We start from the raw sequence: 20,805 nt of genomic DNA on the forward strand, positions 1-20,805 counted from the left end.
CATTTGAAAAAAAAAAAATACTGAGATTGTTCCAGTAATAGTAATAGTAATAGTAATAGTAATAGTAATAGTAATAGTAATAGTGTAATGTTGAGCTTTGCTCCACAGTATGACCTTATTGGCTAAACATGGGAATAAAACGCAATAAATAAATACATTAAAAAAAAAGGTAGATTAAGAGTGATAGGTCACTTGGTCTGCAAAAATTATATTTGAAATTTAGATGATTTTCAAGCTTTAGGGGAAAAAAATAAAGGGTAGCATGTGTTTCTTGATGACATGAATTTTCAGATCGGGAGACATTTTGTTTATTGGACCGAAAAGGTACCATTATCTCGCTGAAGCAAAGACGTTTTTTTTTGTAAATATGGAAATACAAGGTTTTCAACAGCAGAATATTAATTTGTCACAAAAAGATGGTTTATTGTTATAAGTTAATTTCCTTTGAGACCTGAAAAGAGGAAGTTTATACTAGTATATGTTATCATTTATTTTCATTCTCTATTCCTTTTCTTTGTTTAATATTTAGGTAAATAACGTATATGGGAAAATATCTTTTTTTTTATTGTGAAATAAATTTTTTTTTTTCATCCTTATGATTAGAAGAGTCTTTGAGGATTCTGAAAATACAGTTAGAACAGCAAAAAAAAAAAAAAAAAATTCCACTGGATTTTTCAGTCATCAGCCGTTAATTATCTTTTATAGAAACTGATGGTTACCTCTGTGACTAAAATGGATTCTATGCCATAACATGAGAGGCACAAACTGGGGCAAGGGCCAAACCAGATCCCTAAAAATAGACGATCGCAGGCCATGAACACACAGACCAGTTTCGTTTCCTGTCTTCTACTAACTTTATTCTTATTCACTCCTAACGTCTCGTCCAGCACATCAGATTCACTTTTATACTCGTTGTACCACCTCCAAAAACTGAGGGTTTTAATTTGAAGGTTCTAAACGGAAGCGCAGTGCGTTCCAGTGTGTGTGCGTGTACGTGTGTACGTGTGTACGTGTGTGTGTGTGTTTGTGGTGAAGGCGCCACGTCGGCAGAACCACCAGGGTGAAAAGAGACCTGCGTAGCTCTGCCTGTAACTGTGAGTGAGCAGAAGTTAGAAAGCTGTACATTAATGCGATAAAGACGTGAAAACCGAGCAGAAAAGGCCGCTAACAGTCAGAGCAGCGGGTTTCACCGAGAGAGAATTTATTTAAATTAGAGCAGAGTTTGGCTCGGAGGCTGAAACAGAAGCTACTCCAGGCTCAAGTTTCTCTGCCAGGTGTGTTTGTGAGAGAAACACAGGGAACAATGGTGAAGGTAAGGACTCATCAGCATCTTTTTTTTTTTTTTTTAAACAATAAAATGTGTGAAAATGTGGTTCACAAACTGCGTGTGAGTGATTGGATTTCAACATTAGGCAAGTTGCATGACTGCAGTTTTGTAACAGTCGGCTGTGTGAGTGATGATGTGGAATTTGAATATAAAAACAGGTCATTTTACCAGTAGTGTCCCCTTTAATAGATGTGGCCTCTTCGCTTTCCTTGAAAAATAAGTGTCATTTTCTGTCCAGCATCATTAAAGGGAGGCGTCACAGCTTCCTGCAAATGTTTCTCAAACTCTGATCCAGCAGTGCCAAAATTTAATGTAAAAAAATCCAACATTTTTATTAGATTTGACTTCCAGCTCGAACAGTGGTAACATTTATCAGAAACACAGATAACCTTCTGCAGTAGCTCTTAACCTTGGGACTGGGCCCCTTTTTGTGGGTCACAAGAAAAAAATGGGGGGTAGGGTGATTCATTTCAAAGCAAAATAACATCTCTGTGTTTGCATTACATGTGTGAAATATGGTCTAAATACAAGGCATTTTAGAATCAAAGAGCCGTGGTTTAGTTGCAGTATTCACCACTCTGTAGCTTCTCACTGACTTGTGATAAGAGGGAGGCATCTTGTAATTTGAAGGGTCACAGGTCAAATAGGTTAAATACAATGACCTACAGCTTGTCCACCAGTGCATTGGATCTCCTTCTGGTGCTGCAGCCACCTGTTGGGTCTTTCTTATACTAAATCAAATTGTATTTTACAAGCAAAATATAAAAAATAAGAGAAAAAAGAAAAGGCACACAAATTGATAAATGCACAAAACAAAAAGAACCAATGTTAAATAAATTGCCTCAGTAAGGTTGAGATGAATAAGGGGCCCCAGATTTTAATACGTGTGCCAGATAATTATATATTCAGGTCTAACCCAGAGTCGGCTAGAGAGCCAGAAAATTGTATCTGTACTTCAGTTAAAATGGCTTCATACTTTTGCACAGAATGACAGGGTGTGAAAGAGATTTCCCTTCCTATTTATATTTTTGTGTACTTATAAAATCTGAATATGACCTTGATGATAATGGATTCAACCCAGTCTGGCTTGAGACTTCCTGCCAGAATTTTGTGACAAGAGCACAAATGGGGAGAGAGGCCACGAGTCTGTTTTTTACATGTAGGACATAATTAAAAGGGCTTTGCATTTAACTTACTGCACACAGAGGTATATAGTTCTGTTATAGCCAGCTTTTCTAAGAAGGGTTAAAAAACACTTTATACAATTTAGAGCTAAAAAAACAAATCTGCCAGGCTGGTATCAGCTTACTGTATATTTATTGGTATTGTGTTAGAGCTGAAACAATGAGTTGATTAATCACTTAACCCATCAACTGAAAATTAATCAGCAATGATGTAATTTTTATCATCAAAATTCAACTGTTTTCTTTTCCAGCCAAATATCCAAAAATTCAAAATTCAGTGGTTCCAGCTCCTCAAATGTAAACATGTGCTGGTTTTTATCAGCCACTCAACTGAATATCTTTGGGTTTTGTTCTGTTTTTAGGACAAAATATATAGATCCATATCAAGATATCTTGTATTTACTACTGGCCGATATAACTTAATTGGATTTAAAATTTTCAAAGATACTAAAGTGATATACGGTACATTTAGGCTGAGTATCATTTTAGTATATAGGCAATAAAGCTGAAAAAATGACTTCCGAAAAATATCATTGTCATATAAGTAGGACCGGGTGTTAAACGACCTGACGCAAGTACAGATGCGATACCTGAGTTTGAGTACCAATAACAGAATGATGCTTAATTAAAAGTATTTAAAGTTTTAAAAGTTCTAAATAAAATATAGTATAAAATTTGCAAAAAAAATAATTGAAATCTGGAGTGATCTGATCAGAGAATAAGCCAACAATTAATAAATGTGACTGGATAGTTGATGCTAGATAGTCACTGCTACACACGGAGTATTAATATTCAGAGTAAAGAAAGTCTGGGATTTTCCTGTGTTTTCCAGAACGTGAACAACGTTAATGTGGAGCCCCAGCCGGGGACCAGCGTGGCCTTGGACGAAGCTGAACCCGCCTACAGCCAGTCTGCAGAGGGTATGTAGCGAGTCCCCCCCCCTGGGCTGCATCTAAACGCTGAAACATCAGCAGGGAATATGGTGCAATCTGTGCTTGCATGTTGCCCGCCGCTATTTCAGTAACTGTTGGTTTGTCAGGGGAATATGTTTGTTTGTGTAAAAGTGGCTGCAGCTTCAACCTGCTATTTGTGTCCCAACACTGAGACGCTTTGCACCAGTTTAACCCGCCGTGCTGCTCTCAGTCAACATCACTGTTGTTATTGGATGAAGCGTGATTCTGTCCAGCATTCCCATCAGGTCGAATGACTGTTTACTCACCAGGTGACTTGTACAGATCAGAGCCCTTCAGGGCAGTTCTTAAGAAATCACAGATGTAGCGCCTACGACACCCAATACCAATACCAAGAGTTTCGGCTCATCCTTCCTCTAGCACCACCAGCAGGTGAAAGTTTTCACTTATCCATTCAAATATTTCAGCTCTAGTGACCCTGACTTTTCATCTAATGTCATGAGGTCAAATATTTAATTAGTCCAGCCCTGTGGTTTATGACCAAACACCTGCAAAACCGATGACATTCCCATCAGCCTCAGTGGTACTTTTCTTCTCATGGTAATTATACGTAACAAATTTGAACTAATATTAAGTTAATCTTAGCATACTAAGATGGTGTGTATGATGAACATCATACCTGATTAACATAAGCATGTTAGCATGATGGCATTTAGCTCAAAGCTCTGTTGTGCCTAAGTACAGCCTCACAGTCACCTGCATGACTTGGGACTTTTAGTCTTGTTAAACTTAGCACAATTCACACCTGAATTTCACAGCCTCAGCAATTAGCCGGGGGAAACCTGGTCTTTAGGGTTTGGGTTGGGTCGGGTGCTATTTTTCTAAAAGCTCTACCATGACTTCACACCAGGTGTGAGACATTGGCGGCACATGGGAGCCACTATTGTTCAGACTGCACTGAGTAGGAGCTGCGCTACAGTGTCACTGTCCTCAGAAGCAGCTGACCTCTCAGCATCACAGACAACACACGGACAAACTGTGTTCACTGAACTGACAAATATCAGAAATTCAATGGATAAGTCTGCTGATATTCTATATTTGTATTTGTATGTCAGTAAATCCCACGTGCAGACCAAAACCAACAACAAATTGATCAACTGACAAGGATAGTATACATGTCCAAATCCTGATAGATCTTATTCCTCTGTGCCATAGAGCTCCATTATTGTCCAAAAACAATTAAAAACACATCAGTGATACACACTGTTGCACTGGTTGACGTGTTCCCTTATTACCATGAACAGATGGTAGTTTATTTTGATTTAGTCCAACATACACTGTCCTGCTGCTGTAAATACTCACTAGAACAACAAATGTCTCTTAATACATGGCTGAAAATAGTCCCCAACAAATCCACTAGTTCCTCCTGCTTTAGTAATGTCTACTAGAGTGACAGTGACCAGCTGTTTCAGGAAATATCTAACCCCCTTTTTTGAATAAAAGTGTATGTTTGTGAGATATTTTTAAAAGATTTACATCCTCAGTAAGAACTACTGGGCTCGGGACTGACTGCCACAGACAGGGAAGGGAAGTCAGAAAGTATTGAGAGATGGACTAACACATCGCTGAAATAGGTGTTTTTATGAGATGTGTGGTCAATAAGAAAAATGTAGAATATCACATTAAACATTAAAGTGGACTCCATTATGATTATACAGGAAGAAAACAGGATAGATTTCATCTCCACACCCTTGTAGAAGTAGTTAGTTGGCCGATACGAAGCAACAAGGTTCTCCCTACATGTCGTTACATGTCTGCAGGTTATTTCATCTCTTAGACGTCGTCCAGCAGTGCAGGGATTCATGTACGAGTAGCGCTGAAACAATTAATTGATGAGTCGATCGTCATAATGAATCAGCAATTATTTGGATAATTGATTAATTGTCTTTGTCTTAGTTGCAGCTGTGTGTGTGATAGTGGAAAACTCATGCGTGTGTCTGGTTTGTTTACAGACTCTAGTAAGGACCATGTGGCGGCGCCCCCCGGCATGATGTGGCGGGTGACTGGCGGCCTCTTCAACGTCACCAAAGGCGTCGTTGGCGCCGCGGTGGGTGGAGTGGCCTGGGTGGGCGGCAAGAGCCTGGAGATCACCAAGTCCGCCGTGACCACAGTTCCCTCGATGGGCGTGGGGCTGGTGAAGGGTGGGGTGTCTGCCGTGGCCGGCGGCGTCTCCACGGTGGGTTCGACGGTAGCCAATAAAGTCCCGTTCACAGCCAAGAGGAAAGACAAGGCTGAGTGAAGACGGGGAGGAGACGGATGGTGAAGATGATGATGATAATGATGTTGATTGATGATGGTCTTGCCCCGCCCTGAGCCAACAGATAGAGGCCGCCAGCTGATCTCTGTCTGCCAATCAGACTCCACAGTGCCTTCAGACGCCTTTTCTCGGTCTTGAACATAACAGTCTTGTCACCATGCCGAGATCTAGACTCTGCTGCAAATACGACATTCAGTACCTAAAAGTTACCATGGCAACCCAGAATTACCAGCAAGAAATGCTGAGTCATCTAAATGCTTCATACAATCCTTGCCTGACCTGGAGTGCGGTTTGTACGTCTATCACATGGACCGGGATCCACTTCAGCACGTGGTGAACTTCTTGATGCTGTTGAATATTTTTATCTGTTTACAATCCAGACTGACACTCTATCTTTTTCTTCCCTCTTTCCAGTCTACACACATTTGGTGAAATGTTTTCTGAATTATGATGCTGATTTTTTTTTTTTTTTTTTTTAAGTCTTATTTTGAGAAGGTATTGAAGTAATGTTGAAATCTGTGCGACAAGAATAGTGTGTGTTGTGAAAAAATAAAATATTTCAACGTTGAAACTGAGGGAGCGGCAGAGTTGTTCAGTCTGCATCCTTCACTGTGTCTGACCTTTAACCTTTGGAAAGAGCCCCGTGTGGTGTTTTTACCCAGCAGCCTCGGATCTGCATGTAGGAACACTTCTCTGAATGCATGTCTGAAGACTGTAATCACATGTACATCAACACTGGGCTGAGGTCATTCCCACAGCTATATTATTGTTGAAATGTTTCGCATCACTACGTCTGAAATGTTAAAATGCTGCGTTGGACAAGTTGACTCTTTTTTTCTTTCTTTTTTTTTTTTTTTAAGTTTAAGGCGCAAACCTTCGGCAGCATTTGCTTCATTGATGGTTGTGTGTGAGGGAAAGTGCCCAATGTTGTCTAGGGTGGTGAGTCAGTAAAGGTTGAACTTTACCTTTTCATCAGAAGTTGAACACTGTACTGTAGTGCAGGCAACATTCGTGAACGTTTATGCAATTATATCAGCATTTCAATGCAACGTTTGGAGTGAGTGGGAGCAGTTGCTGATAAAACTTAACTATGTGAATGTCTTGTATGTGTTTTTTTTTTTTTTTTTTTTCAATATATCAATAAAGTAGTTTGGAAGGTTAAGTATATCTCACATTCAAACTGGAATCTGTTCTGCTGTCAGTGTCTGTTTCTGTGTGTGTGTCATTACGAATGCTGTAAATTTAAAGTTCTTGTGAACAGATTATTACACATTGTGAGAATCTTTGATCCTTCCTCTTAAAATATTTTCAAAGCAGATTTTTATTAGTTCAAGAGTGGCAGTGTCAAAGTCCACCACTTTGGTCCAGACTGAAATATCTCAACAACTATTGCCATGAGATTTTGTAAACATTTATTTATTAACATTTATACTCCAGATGATGAATCCCATTGATCTCCTGACTTTTCCTTTAGTGCCACCATGGTGTGTCTGGGGTTTTGACTGAAATGCTGCAACAACACTTGAATGGATTTCCATGAAATGTGTTAAACATATTCACCCAGCCAATAGCATGGAAGCAAACTACATTATATTTTTCTCAGATAGTATTAGATTATATGATTTTAGAGTTAAACTTTTGTTGTGACTTGGCTATGATACATGACTGACTACACGTTGGTCCCCAACCAATCACAGCTTGCCATCTCTCATGACCTGCGTGACGTCATCAGGAACCATATACCAATATGTGGCAAACGTCTCATATGCAATTCAATACATTTTTTTATTTCTTTATTTAAAATATTCCACATAAACAACAGAACAAATGACCACAACAGTACCTCAGTTTAAAAACATAAAGAAGGTCAAAATACATAAGCCTCGATAACAAGATAATAATAACATAAAATATAATAGTAGTATGATAATTAAAATAAAATAAAACAATAAGAAAATGATATATTAAAAAATACATTTAAAAATGCCAGGGGGCAAGATAAATAAATAGGAAGAGACTTAAATGAAAACATTAAAATGGGAGCCCAGTTTCACATAAGAAGAAGAAGAAAAAGAAGAAGAAGAAGAAGAAGAAAAATAAAAATAAAAATAAAAATAAAAATAAAAATAAAAATAAAAATAAAAATAAAAATAAAAATAAAACCTTTGTTCTGATGAGAGGGAAAAATAAAATCAGACGTTAGTGTCAGTGTCAGTTAGCTCCGTGTGACACTAGAGGGCAGTAACACCCAACCGGACCGTTTAAGGTGCCTGAAAATAGAACACGAAGAAGAAAAAGGCACCAAACCCGGAATCTGAGCTACAGTTGGCAGTGTCCACATGTGCCCTGAGACCGTACACACGATATCTAATGCTATTAAAGGAATATAAAAGACGTATAACAACGAAATGAAAACTGGACACACCCTATAGCCAGTGAAAGGTAAGAAATCTTACTAGCATATGGTACATAGTTAAAAACAGACACCAACATGTGATTCAGGATGCAGTGAAGAGTTTAGCTAACAGTTTTATAAAAATGTAGTTTCATAGAAACTTCGACCCTATGTGTAAAGTAGCTCAAACATTTTCAGTGTATTTGACTTAAGAAGCTCTATTGAACATTATATTTAGCAAACTACTTCTGAAATAAGAAAGTACTTGAATGCTAAGAAGTAAACGACAGCTAGGTGGTGGCCTTAGCTTTTTACTATGTTGGTTGTATTGGGTTAAACAGCAGGTAAACATTTGCTGTTTTATGACATAGATCTCCAATGTAATGACAGTGTGGAAGGAGAAACTGACCACAGTCAAAACATTGCGCATGATCTCTGAGTCTGTAACAAATGACGCATTTAATATAAAGCACAGTTTCTGTATTTGTATAAAATATTAACACCTGTATAACACGGTAAACAGGAGAGTTACTCCTTTAACAGCATAGTAACACCTATAAGTCATAAATATAATTATAATACCTCTACGTGTTTTGCATGACAGGTTATAAGTTTATCTATGGTGCTATAATAACTCAGTGACAGTTCACTGTCAGTGGATGAGATTTAGATTTTTGATAAGATTTGTGTGATTTGTAAATGGTTGTTTGCTCCAAGTAAACAAGGTGCCATCAAGTTCAAACCTTTTGGCTTGTGACAGTAAACAGTGTCTAGTTGTGGCTGACGGATTTCTGTGAGTTGTGTGTCCCCTTTAAACTTCTCACATCTTTTCATTTAAATAACTGTTTAAGGCAGAAAGAGGTAAAAAATATCCAATATTTTACAAAAATGAAAGAATTGGAAAAAAGTTTTAAAAATAAAGTAATATAAATTTGAATAGAACTTGTTTTTTCTTTTTTTTGCTGCCCAATTAATCACATCACAACCCCTCCTCTTTGTCACAACCCCTCAGATTTGTCTAATGACTCTTTTCGGAGAGGCCTGACCCCTTAGGTTGGGAACCACTGGACTTCAATACCAAACCTCATACAAAGTAGTTAAAACTAGTTTCACTTTGAGCAGCTACAACAGTAAAATACAGCTTATACATTTATACTTAAGTATTAAAAAATCTAATGATGTAATATCCGTGTCTCTTCTAACCATCTTTCCACTTAATGAGCACTTTCACTTGTGGTATTTCAAGAGCATTTGTTGCGCTGGTAGTAAGTATATCAGTCGTATGTTGCATTGTTTTGTGACCTGATGGTTGTTTGAGGTGTTGTTGCTGTTTATCAGACACAGTTGAAAGATGCTGAGTGACTCTGAGGCTGCTGAGCTGGTCTCCTTCCTGACCCTTGGTACACGTGCTGATGTCAAAGGTCAGGTCACGGAGTACATCCTGGGACTGTCTGGACACAGGTAGGATAATGAGGATGGTGATTACTCCATTAATGATGTTGGCTATCAATAACATTGTGTATCTCATAATTATTAAAGGTGTAAAGGTTGTGCTTACAAATGCTAAATGTTTTTAAAGGTATTGGTATAAGTATAAAAACTGTTTTTTAGAGGTTACTTTTGACGACAGATCAGCAAAATAAACAAGCAATAAAGATTTTCTTTAGCTTTTTTTGCAATATAGTGCTATTATTACTATTCTGTTTTACCTGACATGATTTAAATTGTGCTGTTTTGAGGTTTATTGCACAGTATCTGTGGCTTTGATGTACTTTTATTGTTGGATACAAGTGTAAATATTTGTTGTTAAATGTATTTTCTTTGAATATGGACCCTAGGAATAATAGTTGTTTGGGTCCAAATAAACAATAAATCACTGTGATTAGTCCCGCTCACGTTTGATCCGACTCATGAAGTAGCAAAACTACATCACTCTCTCTTTTTGTGTGTGTATGTGTTTGTTTTCAGGGATGGCTGCCGCTTCCTCCACTCTAAACCTGACTTACTTGTTGCCCTGTTTACGTTGACCTCTGACCCCTCTGTTGCCATAGTGAAGGACTGTTACCACATCCTCATCAACCTGTCAGCTGATGAGACTCTACACCAGGTGAGGTTTAAATGAACTCGTAGTGATAAATTATTGATTATTAGTGACTGATATGTGAGTGTCTCCTGTGAATAACGAATGTTTGACATTTGACAAATAGAACAAAACAACACAGATGATTCAGTGTTGATTTCTAACAAACATGTTACAGGTGTGTGTTCTTGGTTGTGTCTCACCCAGGTTTTGGTGGCAGATGTTAAAGTTCTTCCAGTGTTGTTAAAGAACCTTATGGATCCAGAGTACCTGTTCTCTGATCAGATCTGTACCATCCTGACCAACCTGTCCCGCCATGAGAAGACCTGCAAGACTGTGTTAAAGGTGGGTCGCAGTGATGGATCTAGATATTTGACCTTGTATAAACAGGTTTTAGCTGGGTGCCATGGGAAGGCAGTGCCTGGACCCCACATGAAAACACATTCTGTTTCTGCAGGAAGGAAGGAAAGTAGGAAAGAATCCCAAACGGAAATTGCAGTGTTGCAGTAGCAACTTCATATAAATCAGAAAAACAAGGATGTAGGTAACAAACAACACAACTAAAGTCTAAATTCTATACAGTAAGTGAATAGACTACATAAAGTAGAGAAATGAATAGAAAAAATTTAGAAGAAAGACTTAAGATAGACCCATAGATATACCATGTGCTGAATATAGTAAGTAGCAGTTCAAAATTCTCCACAGTGTTCCCATGTTCACTCGCTGCTCTCTCCCGTCACTACTCACTCTAAAAGCCTAATACAACTTGACTCTACCATTTGTCAGTGAGCTCCTGATCCACAAAACCTCTGAGGTGATTAGATCAAGGGCTCCTGCTTGTGCCCTCCTCAAAGTTCTGGATGGCAAGAGTTAAAATGTCACTTTACTGTTTCAGGTCCTCCAGGAGGAGGTGGGTCTGGCCCAGCTGGTGGAGATCTTCTGTACTGAAGGTTACAACAAGAGGGCGAAGCTCCACTACCTGGGTCCTCTGCTGTCCAACCTGACACAGCTGCCTGAGGCCAGAAACTACATGATGGATAAGGACAGGTGAGCTGATGGTCAGACAGAGCTTTAACACTCCACAAATTCCCTTTTTCACATTTCCCACCTCCGGCGCTTCCTTACAGCGTCAGTGAGAATTGAGACAGAGACTGAGGAGAGATAGAATAAATATAAGCTTATATGAGCTCTTGTTTCTCATTTGCATTCGCCATGCTGACCGCACTCACTATGTGAACCTTACATCAATGGGCCGCAGCTGCGGGCCTCCCAATCAAGATTTTCTGGCCCCCATCCTGATCCAAATCCTTAAATTTGGGGCATCTGCAGATACTGATATATATAGATACTGTATCCCATCCAATACTTATATTATATAAACAATTAAATATGCTTCTGGCACATTCAGGACAGATCCACTCGTCATTACACCTCTAATGTGTGTGTGTGTGTGTGTGTGTGTGTGTGTGTGTGTGTGTGTGTGTGTGTGTGTGTGTGTGTGTGTGTGTGTGTGTGTGTGTGTGTGTGTGTGTGTGTGTGTGTGTGTGTGTGTGTGTGTGTGTGTGTGTGTGTGTGTGTGTGTGTGTGTGTGTGTGTTGCAGGTGTGTAGTCCAGAGGTTGTTGTCCTTCACTCAGTACCAGGCATCAGCGGTGAGGAGGGGAGGAGTCATTGGCACTCTGCGCAACTGTTGCTTTGACTACGGTGAGACACACACATGGGTTTTCAACCTGCATCATGTTGTATTCACTCTGATCAACCTGCACCAGCATCTTGGAGGAGAAAATGCAATCAGCCGATCACAGTTCTTGCAGTCTCCACTTGGTAACCCCAATGTGTTGTTGCAATTTTGATGAGGCACATGTCGTCTGTGGTGTAACTTTAGCTGCCAACACACATAGCCTCTTAACACAGAATTAAATCCAGCTTCATTTGATGTTTCATCATCTGGTTATTTGATATCACATTAAGACTAAATAGACTAGCCACATAATAAAATGGCATAAATGCACTGTAAGATGCTTATGTAAGCTTTACACCTCCCAAGAGAGGTGGCCTCTACAGGGTCTGTCCACTGTGAGAACAGCAGCTGAAGTGAAATGACACCTTTGACTGAGACCTTAAAACATAGTAATTACACAACTTGAGAAACTTGAGAGATGCCACACAAGGTATTCAGCAACGTCTTTGTAAAACGTAACAGTACGTCCAGTCACCTGATCCTGACCTCACCTCACTCTGTCCAGTGCATCATGAGTGGTTGCTGAGTGACGCTGTGGACATCCTGCCCTTCCTCCTGCTGCCGCTGGCCGGTCCAGAGGAGCTGTCGGAGGAAGAAAATGACGGTCAGAATGTGTTTCTAATAGTAAACTGTTTCACACAGGGTGCGATGCACTGTATTCATGAAGTGTCTCGACCATGTTGTCAGTGTTGAACTTACTCTGCAACTGTACTGACACTTTGCACAACAGAAATGAGGAAACTTACTTACAGTTTAACAAGTTGTCAACTGTCTTTCTGAATGAGTAAATTTAAAGGGGCACTAATTCTAAATTTCGTTCTCATTCGGTCATTGAGCCATTTCGTAAAACAAGGAGGGGAGGGAGCTTTTCTATTTTCTCCAAATAACCTTTTCAGCTGTAACAATACAAAATATTAAAGCCCACTGGGTCTCAAATGGCAGTTTGAGGAAGGTTTTCAGAACCCAGCAACCCAAAACAGCAAGTACACAGTTTGACCATTCTGGCTTTAATTTGTTTCTGCTCAGAGTCCACCTGCCATGGACACAAGTCTCAATACAAACCTACTCAGATTCTTTTCCAAACAAAATGTTTTTAGTTTATCTCAGCCACAGTTCCCATGTTCTGACTCTTAACAGAAGTTGATGTGATGTTCAGGTCTGCCTGTGGATCTTCAGTACCTCCCCGAGGACAAGAAGAGAGATGAAGACCCCGACATCAGAAAGATGCTGGTGGAAACACTCTTACTGGTACAAACTCAAACTCAAAGACTAACAACAAACACACGTAAATAGACCCGTGTTTTCCTGCTGAGCTCTTCACTGTTTGTCACTCGTGTAGCTGACAGCCACCAAGACCGGCCGGCAGACGCTGAAAGACAAGAACGTTTATCCGATCATGCGAGAGTTTCACCGCTGGGAGAAGGACGTCTATGTTGCAGCAGCCTGTGAGAAACTGGTCCAGGTAGGAGGGATCTACTCACCAAGCTAATGTACAAAGGTTTTAAGTTGCATGAAGACTTCAGAGTCTTCCATAACACTGAGCTGAACATCTGGGTTTTTAACTGTTACATCAGACAAAACAAGACATTTGAATCTATCACCCTGCACACGTTTTTATTTCTAAAAAGTTATCGACCTGTGATTGATTGAAAAGGTAACTGACATATTAATCAATAATGAACATAATCGTTAGTTGCAGTCCTAGTCACACAACACAACACAATAGGCCTTTTTCACAAAAGTCATTTTGACATGTTGAAGCAGGAAAAGCACACGTGTAAATAATGTAATGAATTAAGGCTGTATTTGATTGAATGTATTTGAACATTATAACCTTCATGTAGCTGGAGTTTATTGCAGGTCTGTTGTATAAGACTGTATTAGCTTTAAACAGGGGCACCTAATGAAGTGGAGGCTGGATACTTACGTCATGTGCGGTAGTCTGATACTGATCTGTCCTCTTTGCTTCTGTCGCCTCCCTCCAGGTGCTGATCGGTGATGAGCCGGAGCAGGGGATGGAGAACCTGATGGAGGTGGAGATTCCTGAGGACGTGGAGGTGAAACTGAAGGAAGCCGACGCCAAAGAGCAGGAGGAGCTGGAGAAGGAGCAGGAGAAGAGACAGGAGGAGGAGGAGGAAGAGGAAGAGAAGAAGAACAGTGATGCAGAGCGGACAGACAGAGAACAGGAGAGTGGACTGATTCAGTAAAACCTGTTTTAAACCCGTAACATCTCAGGCTCCATCAAGACGTCTGTTTAAGTCGCTGTCTGTCATTCAGACAGTTAAATGTTCATCACAGCTTCGTTCAGACCTGACAAGACATTAACAGAAAGAGGCACAATCCTCTGAGATGACTGTCAGCTGCTCTACAGAGGGAGCTGAGCTGAAAAGAAAACGTAAGTAATGATTTAAGAGAAGAAGAGTGTTTCCTGTTTTGTTACAGGCTGCACCAGTGATGAATTTCAAAACATATTTTTTGCTGTTGAAGCTTTAATTAATGACCATTGAGATCTTTTCTTAATGTCTGACAGTGAGGATGCATATGTTAAGGTGGGACACAGTCACACCACAAGGAAAGAAAATAGACTTTTATACATTGATCTGATGAAAAACCTTAATTAAACACGGCTCACTCAGTGTTTCACGTTTATTAAACTGATTTTATTTTCTTTGTGCGTTTAAAAAATGAAGATTGACTAATTTATAATTCAAAGTATTGCAAAAATGTACACCTTCATTACTTAGATCACTACAGAACAGGGTGGAGTCTGGCCTCCTGAGGACCGAGTGTCTTCACTGTGAGATCTCACCTTCTGGTTTTTAGGCTTGAGTTGCTCCTTAACACCCGGTTTTCTTTTATTCCCACTTTAAGAAGCTGCAACTACTTTGTCTGACAGAATCATAAATTGTATATTGTGTATCATGACGTTCCAGCTTTTCATTGAAGCTATGAGATGTTTACTCTGAGTGAAATATTCCAACCACAGACAGAAATATAAATAATCTACATGTCTGCTGCATTTGTGTGATCATTTCATCAACAGAGGAGTTCAGGTTTTTATAAAAAAGTATGTTTTTATCTTCTCTGGTCTCACGCAAACGGTACTGAAAACCTCTCACTGATTCCTGGTTTAAATGACACTGATTGACCAGAGGGGGGCGTCGGAGCATTTACAGTTTCTGTCACTTCTCACTGACGTTGATCTGAAACCGGTCACTGTTCTTCTGCTCCCCTCTCCGCAGACGTTCATCTTTACCTTGAAAAAAACGTCCCATTTAAGACTCATTTCACTGTACGACCCGGTTTAAAAGCTTAAAGCTGAATCATTTTAATTTAAGTTCAAATTATGTTGCAACTTTGTATTTTGTAGTTATGTCTTTATTAGTTACTCTTCTGATGTATTCATATAATTCATTCAAACTGTCAGTATGGAGATAACTGCAGTGAACCTGAACGTTTACATGAAATGAATTGAGACCAGATCAGACGAGAAACTAAAACTAAAGCTGCCCTCGGCTCTGTGTGTGTGTCCTCGGTTCTTATGCCTTTGTGAGGACCGGTTTGACTTTAAACCATTTAGACTGAGGATGTTTTTGACCAGTAAAGTCTCGTTTTCTTAGGTAAATGAGAAGACTTTTGAAAAGCGAGGACATTTCTGAAAAGTTTAAACCTTTTTTGAGAGAGAAGTTTTAAAATAGACCTCTTTTGAAAGTGAGGACATTTTGTCTGGTCCTCACTTCTTCAAAGGCTTGAGTGATGGTTCAGATGTGGTTTTAGGTTTAAAGGTAGACGCAGGTTCAGTTTTTTGTTTTTGTGTGTGTCAGCAGATTAGCAGTATTGTAGCTGGTAGAGAAGAGGTGGAGGAGCAGAGGAGTTGCTGATATACTTTCTGTAACATTTAAAAAGGAATAGGGGCATTACAAGTACAGAAGTTGAACAGTGTGTACCTGTGCGGCTGCTGACCAGGTGTGTGTCTTTATCAGCGTCTTTGTGAGTTTTTCCACCTCAGCACGAGGTCAGAGCCAAACAGTGGATCTACAATCGATGTCACTTACACAGTGAAGGGAAAAGGACCTTAAGCTCTGCAGGTTGAAATAATTTGGTTCGTCTAAAGTTCAGAGTTACTTATATTTTATGATATTAAACATTAACCTCAGGGGGAAGTTATTCTTCATTCTATCTAATCTGCTGTCAAGTTAATCCATAGTTATTAAACAGAACTATGTCAAATGAATGGCTTTAAATATTAGATCCACATTGATCCTTTAAATATATCTTGTTATACTCAGTGATTAGGTCAGCCCCTATATTACCTATATCTGATTAACTATCTCTGTCCTCAGAATTAGTTGCTTTGAGCCACGTCTGCTCAGAAGACAGATTTTCAGTTTTAGTTTGACGTCTGCAGTGGAGCCGCTGCCTGGAGAGCTGCATGTGAATCAGACTACATGTCGAGACCGAACACACTGCTGCATTTTTGTTCACAAGAAAGTGACGACAGGAAGGAAAAGAAAGGCGACTTGTGTTGAACGAGGGCTTCGGTGTCTCTGTGATGTTGTGAAACCAGGCAGGTCTGTGTGTCCCAGCCAGCCAATCAGATGCTGAGGTTTCCTGTTTCACTTCCCGTGTGTGTACCGTCACAGTACACACATGAAATACGTGTCAGACGTGACCTACACACCAACGGTTGTATTGTTTGTGGTGTTGGATGGTACATCTGACACACTTTGATCTCAGCTGGGTATTAACTGAGTACACACACTGCAGCACTCTTATTACTCAGCTGCTTACTTTATAATAAGCTCTTTACAACCAACTGACTGATGATACTCTCATGAGATATGATGCAAATGTTACTTTATTTTATTATTTATCACTGACTTTGCATCCATTACTACCGACAGCATGGCTGTCCTGAAGAATGATGCACTTTTCTCTTGCTGCTGTGAGTGCAATAACCGCATTTTCATGCTGCGCAACTCCATTTACCCACCACCACACGTCTCAAGACATTTCCCATTTATTTATTGACTTGTACCAAATTTGTGAAAATGAACTCACATGTTATTTTCTTGCACTTATTCACTTTGTAATTTGTTGATTATCCTTCATGATCCTTGGTTTACAGAAAGGGAATATTAAAATAAAGTGTAGCCTATAAAAAAATTTACAATACAGGAAGTAATTATCTCACATCAGGTGTTTTACTGCATTCAATTTCATAACCAGATTATTCTGATTACACTGTGGCCACGAGTATTTATTATTCATGTTATGGACAATTTGCACTTCCTCAGATGTAAACTGTGTGTTGTCAGGATGGCCGTGAAGCAGATGGAAGTCGTTGCTGTAAAGCTCGGACCAGCAGGAGGAGCTGTGACCTCTACCAGCTGGACCCCTCAGCATTCACATACCAGGATCCATTTAGAAAAACGGATCAAATAAAACATACAACAACCGAGCACTCGGCTCTGAGAGTCCCCGCTGGTATGTCACAATACAAGAGTGGACCTCCTCTCTCTTCATGTCGCTTCAACATGAATCTTACTGTCAACTCCTGAGTGTGTGTCTGTCATCCTGCTCTCTCTCTCTCTGTGTGTGTGTGTGTGTGTGTGTGTGTGTGTGTGTGTGTGTGTGTGTGTGTGTGTGTGTGTGTGTGTGTGTGTGTGTGTGTGTGTGTGTGTGTGTGTGTGTGTGTGTGTGTGCGTGTGTGTGCGTACGTGCGTGCGTGTTTGTGTGTGTGTTCTCAGTCTTGTGTAACATTCACCACGCTGCTGAAAGAGAGACAGAGATAAGTTGAGCTCATGCTTCCAGAATAACAACTCCCTCCCTCTGCTCTCCTGAATTGATCTCCTCAATGTGTGTGTGTGAGTGCGTGCATGTGCGTGTGTGTGTGTGTGTGTGTGTGTGTGTGTTGTACAGTTTGCGAGGCTCCCATACTGTGGATGTGTGAACTGTTTCCTGCTGGTCCACTGACCTGGCAGCTTTTACATGACATGTTGAAGACTGGAGGCTGGTTTATGAAAATGTGCGTTAATGAGGAATGTGTGTGTGTGTGTGTGTGTGTGTGTGTGTGGTTCTCAGCACATCATATCTAGTTTATTTAATCAGTACACAAATCAAAACGTTATGAGTTATGTGTGGGTGCTAGATCTTGAAAGAATCAGTGTATGAACCGTCCCAGTGCTTCTCTGCAGCACCTAATCTGGTCTTATGTGGCGACCTCATGACAAGACTCCAGGAACACTTTTAACATGTAACTACACAAAATCACACTGTTTTTTTCCCATTTCTGTTCACATATAGATTAAACACATTAAATCCAGGAAACCAAACTTTTTAGAGCTTCGTTGTTTTGCTTATTGAAATTTCTGAACTGAACTTTCAACTCCAAGGAGACAAATAGTTTTGAGCAGAAAAAGATTGTTTCTGCTCACAGTATGTTTCATGTATCATTGGGCAAATCATTTGTATTATTAACAAAATACATCAGCATCTGTGATCATGTACTGTAGGCTACATGTAAAATAAGTGTGGACTTTCTTTTAACATACAGCAGTTACAGTTGTACAAGTACTGTATATCATCAAAGATGTTGATACAACTTGTTTTATAGAAGCAGCCAAATTACATCCGGTAAAATGCATCGTATGAATCAAAAGAAATACTGTGGCAGCAAGACACGTAACTCTATTTAAAAGAAATATTTGTCAAGATTTACTGTTGACATTTTTGAAGATTTCTGAAACAATGGGCCCTTGATTTCAGACTGAAGTAGACAAAAGCAGTCTCTCATTTTAACCGTCAGTGTTGAAAACTGCCACCAGCAGATTGTGTCAGCTGAATATCCAGCTAAATAACATTCGTCTTAAATATGTGTTTGACAGCTGTTATCATGCTAACTCAGCACCATGTAATGATGCAATAAAGACTGAGTCTAAAAAACTAACAAGTCAACATCCTCAGTATCCACGAAGAAGACACGAAGGAGCAGCATTGGTTAGTTAAACCTGATATTATAGCGCAGTTGAAAACATACATAAGGCAGTTGTGTTACTGAAGAAACAGACAATAAGTTATTCAAATTGAGCTTTATTGTTAGTACTTTCATGTACCTCTGTTAAACTTTAAAAGTGTTTCATCAACCAATTCTCAAAGTGAACTGAGTGACTCAGTAGCTTTCAGCAATGGAGCTGCTCACTGCTCATTAAAAGCTCATTAAAAAACAATCATAATCTGATAATGTCAAACATAATCTGGTGTAAACAAGAGGCCGCTGGGCCATTAACTTCATGTGCAGTGCTTGTACGGGCATATTCTGTACCAAAGTAAATGAGGCAGTTTAAAGACAGTCTGACTCAGCCCTGAACGTCACAGTGGTGATGCCTTCACTTACTGACGTACAAACTAAAAGTGCATTTGAATGGAGGAATAAAGTGAACGAATTACATAGTCAGTGACTGGAAATCTGGTCAGAAAAACCTCCCTAAATCCAAGGAAGATCAGTGCAGAGATGGAAATGTGTCTTTGACGTGGCTCACACAGGTACGCAGAGAATCAAAACATATTTAGCAGAAATACACAGATGAGCTAAAACATTGTGACCACTCACACACGAAGCGAAGGGTGTTGATTATCTCATAACGGCGGCAAATGTCAAGGTCTGGGAAATGTTAGTCAACGTGTTGGAGGCAGGAGAAATGGGCAGGTGTAAAAACCTTAGTGACTTTGACTAAAGGAATTAAGTTTGATGCTGAAGTTGCAACGCTTCTTCTAGATATGTAAGTAAAGAGCTGTTAATGCTAAAGTTGGCGACGTAGCATTAGTAAAACTTACAAATAGCTCCTTTAAGAACAGTTTGGCTGTAAAGTGCAAATATGTGCAAGTGTTAGGGTCGTAATTCACTCAAAGTGTGGTCATTGTGTTAATGGAAGTTGGTATGAATGATTTTTTTTTTTTTTTAATGAGCCCTGTCTGGAGTCCAGAGTTGCACCAACAGAGGAACTCCCCCGTCTTACGGATGGTGAGTGTGTCAGTTGTTTTTTTCTTGAGAAAACTACTAGAAATGTTCAAAAATGTAGCTTCCAGTACAAGTTATTGATTGACATTAAACTTTAAAAAAAAAAAAAAAAACCCATCCCCCAACACGTGTGGTACTTATAGATCTGCCAATGTGAATGTCGTATGAACTTCAACATCTTTAATTGATGATTAATGATTGATTCTGGAGTTTAAACCTTTTTCCACATTAAATCCTGTTTCACTTCAGAGTAGAAACTTTGAGACTGAAGCTTCTCATCAGAACCATGAGACTAAAGTTTACACAGAGACAGAGTTCAGAGGTGGAGGCCCACTGCTGGTTTGTCATGCTGCTGAGCACTGCTGTCAGTCAATGTGTTTTTCTGTGATCTGATTGGCCGGTTTGTGTACTCAACAGAGAAGTCTCCACCCCGGAGAAGACGGCTGTACTTTTCCACTCCAAACTGAGTTTACTATCCAACTCCATCCACTCCTCCTAGTCCTCCTCCCTCCTTCACTTCATCTATTCATAACACACATGCCCCCCTACCCAATCACACACACACTCACACACACACACACACACACACACTGAGGTAATGGAGGTTTCGTCCTGGATTTTTGGTACAGAACCACAACGACTGGGGTTACTCTCTGATTGGTTAAGAGCTCTGCTGGGAAAAACAGCAAACCAGTATTCTCAGTTTCAGGGTGGTTTCACTGCAGATGGTCTGAAATGTGACAATATTTCCATCATTTGGTTTTGTATTTGTTTTCTGGAGAATTTTTCATTTCCACTTCCTGTGAGGAAACACCAGGCGTGACCATGGCTC

At 39.8% G+C, this 20,805-nt stretch overlaps 2 protein-coding genes across 2 annotated transcripts; both read left to right on the plus strand.

Annotated features, from left to right (window-relative positions):
* Positions 1-1,018: 1,018 nt before the first annotated feature.
* zgc:153675 (uncharacterized protein LOC768179 homolog) lies at positions 1,019-6,925 on the plus strand. The gene is made up of 3 exons (XM_056399329.1): positions 1,019-1,312; positions 3,344-3,431; positions 5,435-6,925. Exons 1-3 carry the CDS (start codon positions 1,304-1,306, stop codon positions 5,719-5,721), a joined length of 384 nt encoding a protein of 127 aa, XP_056255304.1. The 5' UTR covers positions 1,019-1,303; the 3' UTR covers positions 5,722-6,925.
* Positions 6,926-8,027: 1,102 nt separating this feature from the next.
* On the plus strand, positions 8,028-14,965 carry hgh1 (HGH1 homolog (S. cerevisiae)). The gene is made up of 10 exons (XM_056399316.1): positions 8,028-8,181; positions 9,473-9,595; positions 10,103-10,241; positions 10,422-10,559; positions 11,110-11,261; positions 11,816-11,916; positions 12,459-12,557; positions 13,110-13,201; positions 13,293-13,415; positions 13,939-14,965. The coding sequence occupies exons 2-10, from the start codon at positions 9,486-9,488 to the stop codon at positions 14,158-14,160; spliced, it is 1,176 nt and encodes a 391-aa protein (XP_056255291.1). The 5' UTR covers positions 8,028-8,181; positions 9,473-9,485; the 3' UTR covers positions 14,161-14,965.
* The last annotated feature ends 5,840 nt before the right edge of the window (positions 14,966-20,805 follow it).

The sequence above is a fragment of the Seriola aureovittata genome, chromosome 2 (genome assembly GCF_021018895.1).
Source record: "Seriola aureovittata isolate HTS-2021-v1 ecotype China chromosome 2, ASM2101889v1, whole genome shotgun sequence".
Taxonomy (NCBI): domain Eukaryota; kingdom Metazoa; phylum Chordata; class Actinopteri; order Carangiformes; family Carangidae; genus Seriola; species Seriola aureovittata.

Excerpts from the sequence above, each read along its gene's own strand:
- zgc:153675 (XM_056399329.1), top strand. Across the intron at positions 3,432-5,434 it reads CTACAGCCAGTCTGCAGAGG|ACTCTAGTAAGGACCATGTG; the intron begins GTATGTAGCGAG and ends GTTTGTTTACAG.
- hgh1 (XM_056399316.1), top strand. The coding sequence starts at position 9,486 with ATGCTGAGTGACTCTGAGGCTGCTGAGCTGGTCTCCTTCCTGACCCTT. Across the intron at positions 10,560-11,109 it reads CCTGCAAGACTGTGTTAAAG|GTCCTCCAGGAGGAGGTGGG; the intron begins GTGGGTCGCAGT and ends TTACTGTTTCAG. Across the intron at positions 11,917-12,458 it reads CAACTGTTGCTTTGACTACG|TGCATCATGAGTGGTTGCTG; the intron begins GTGAGACACACA and ends CACTCTGTCCAG.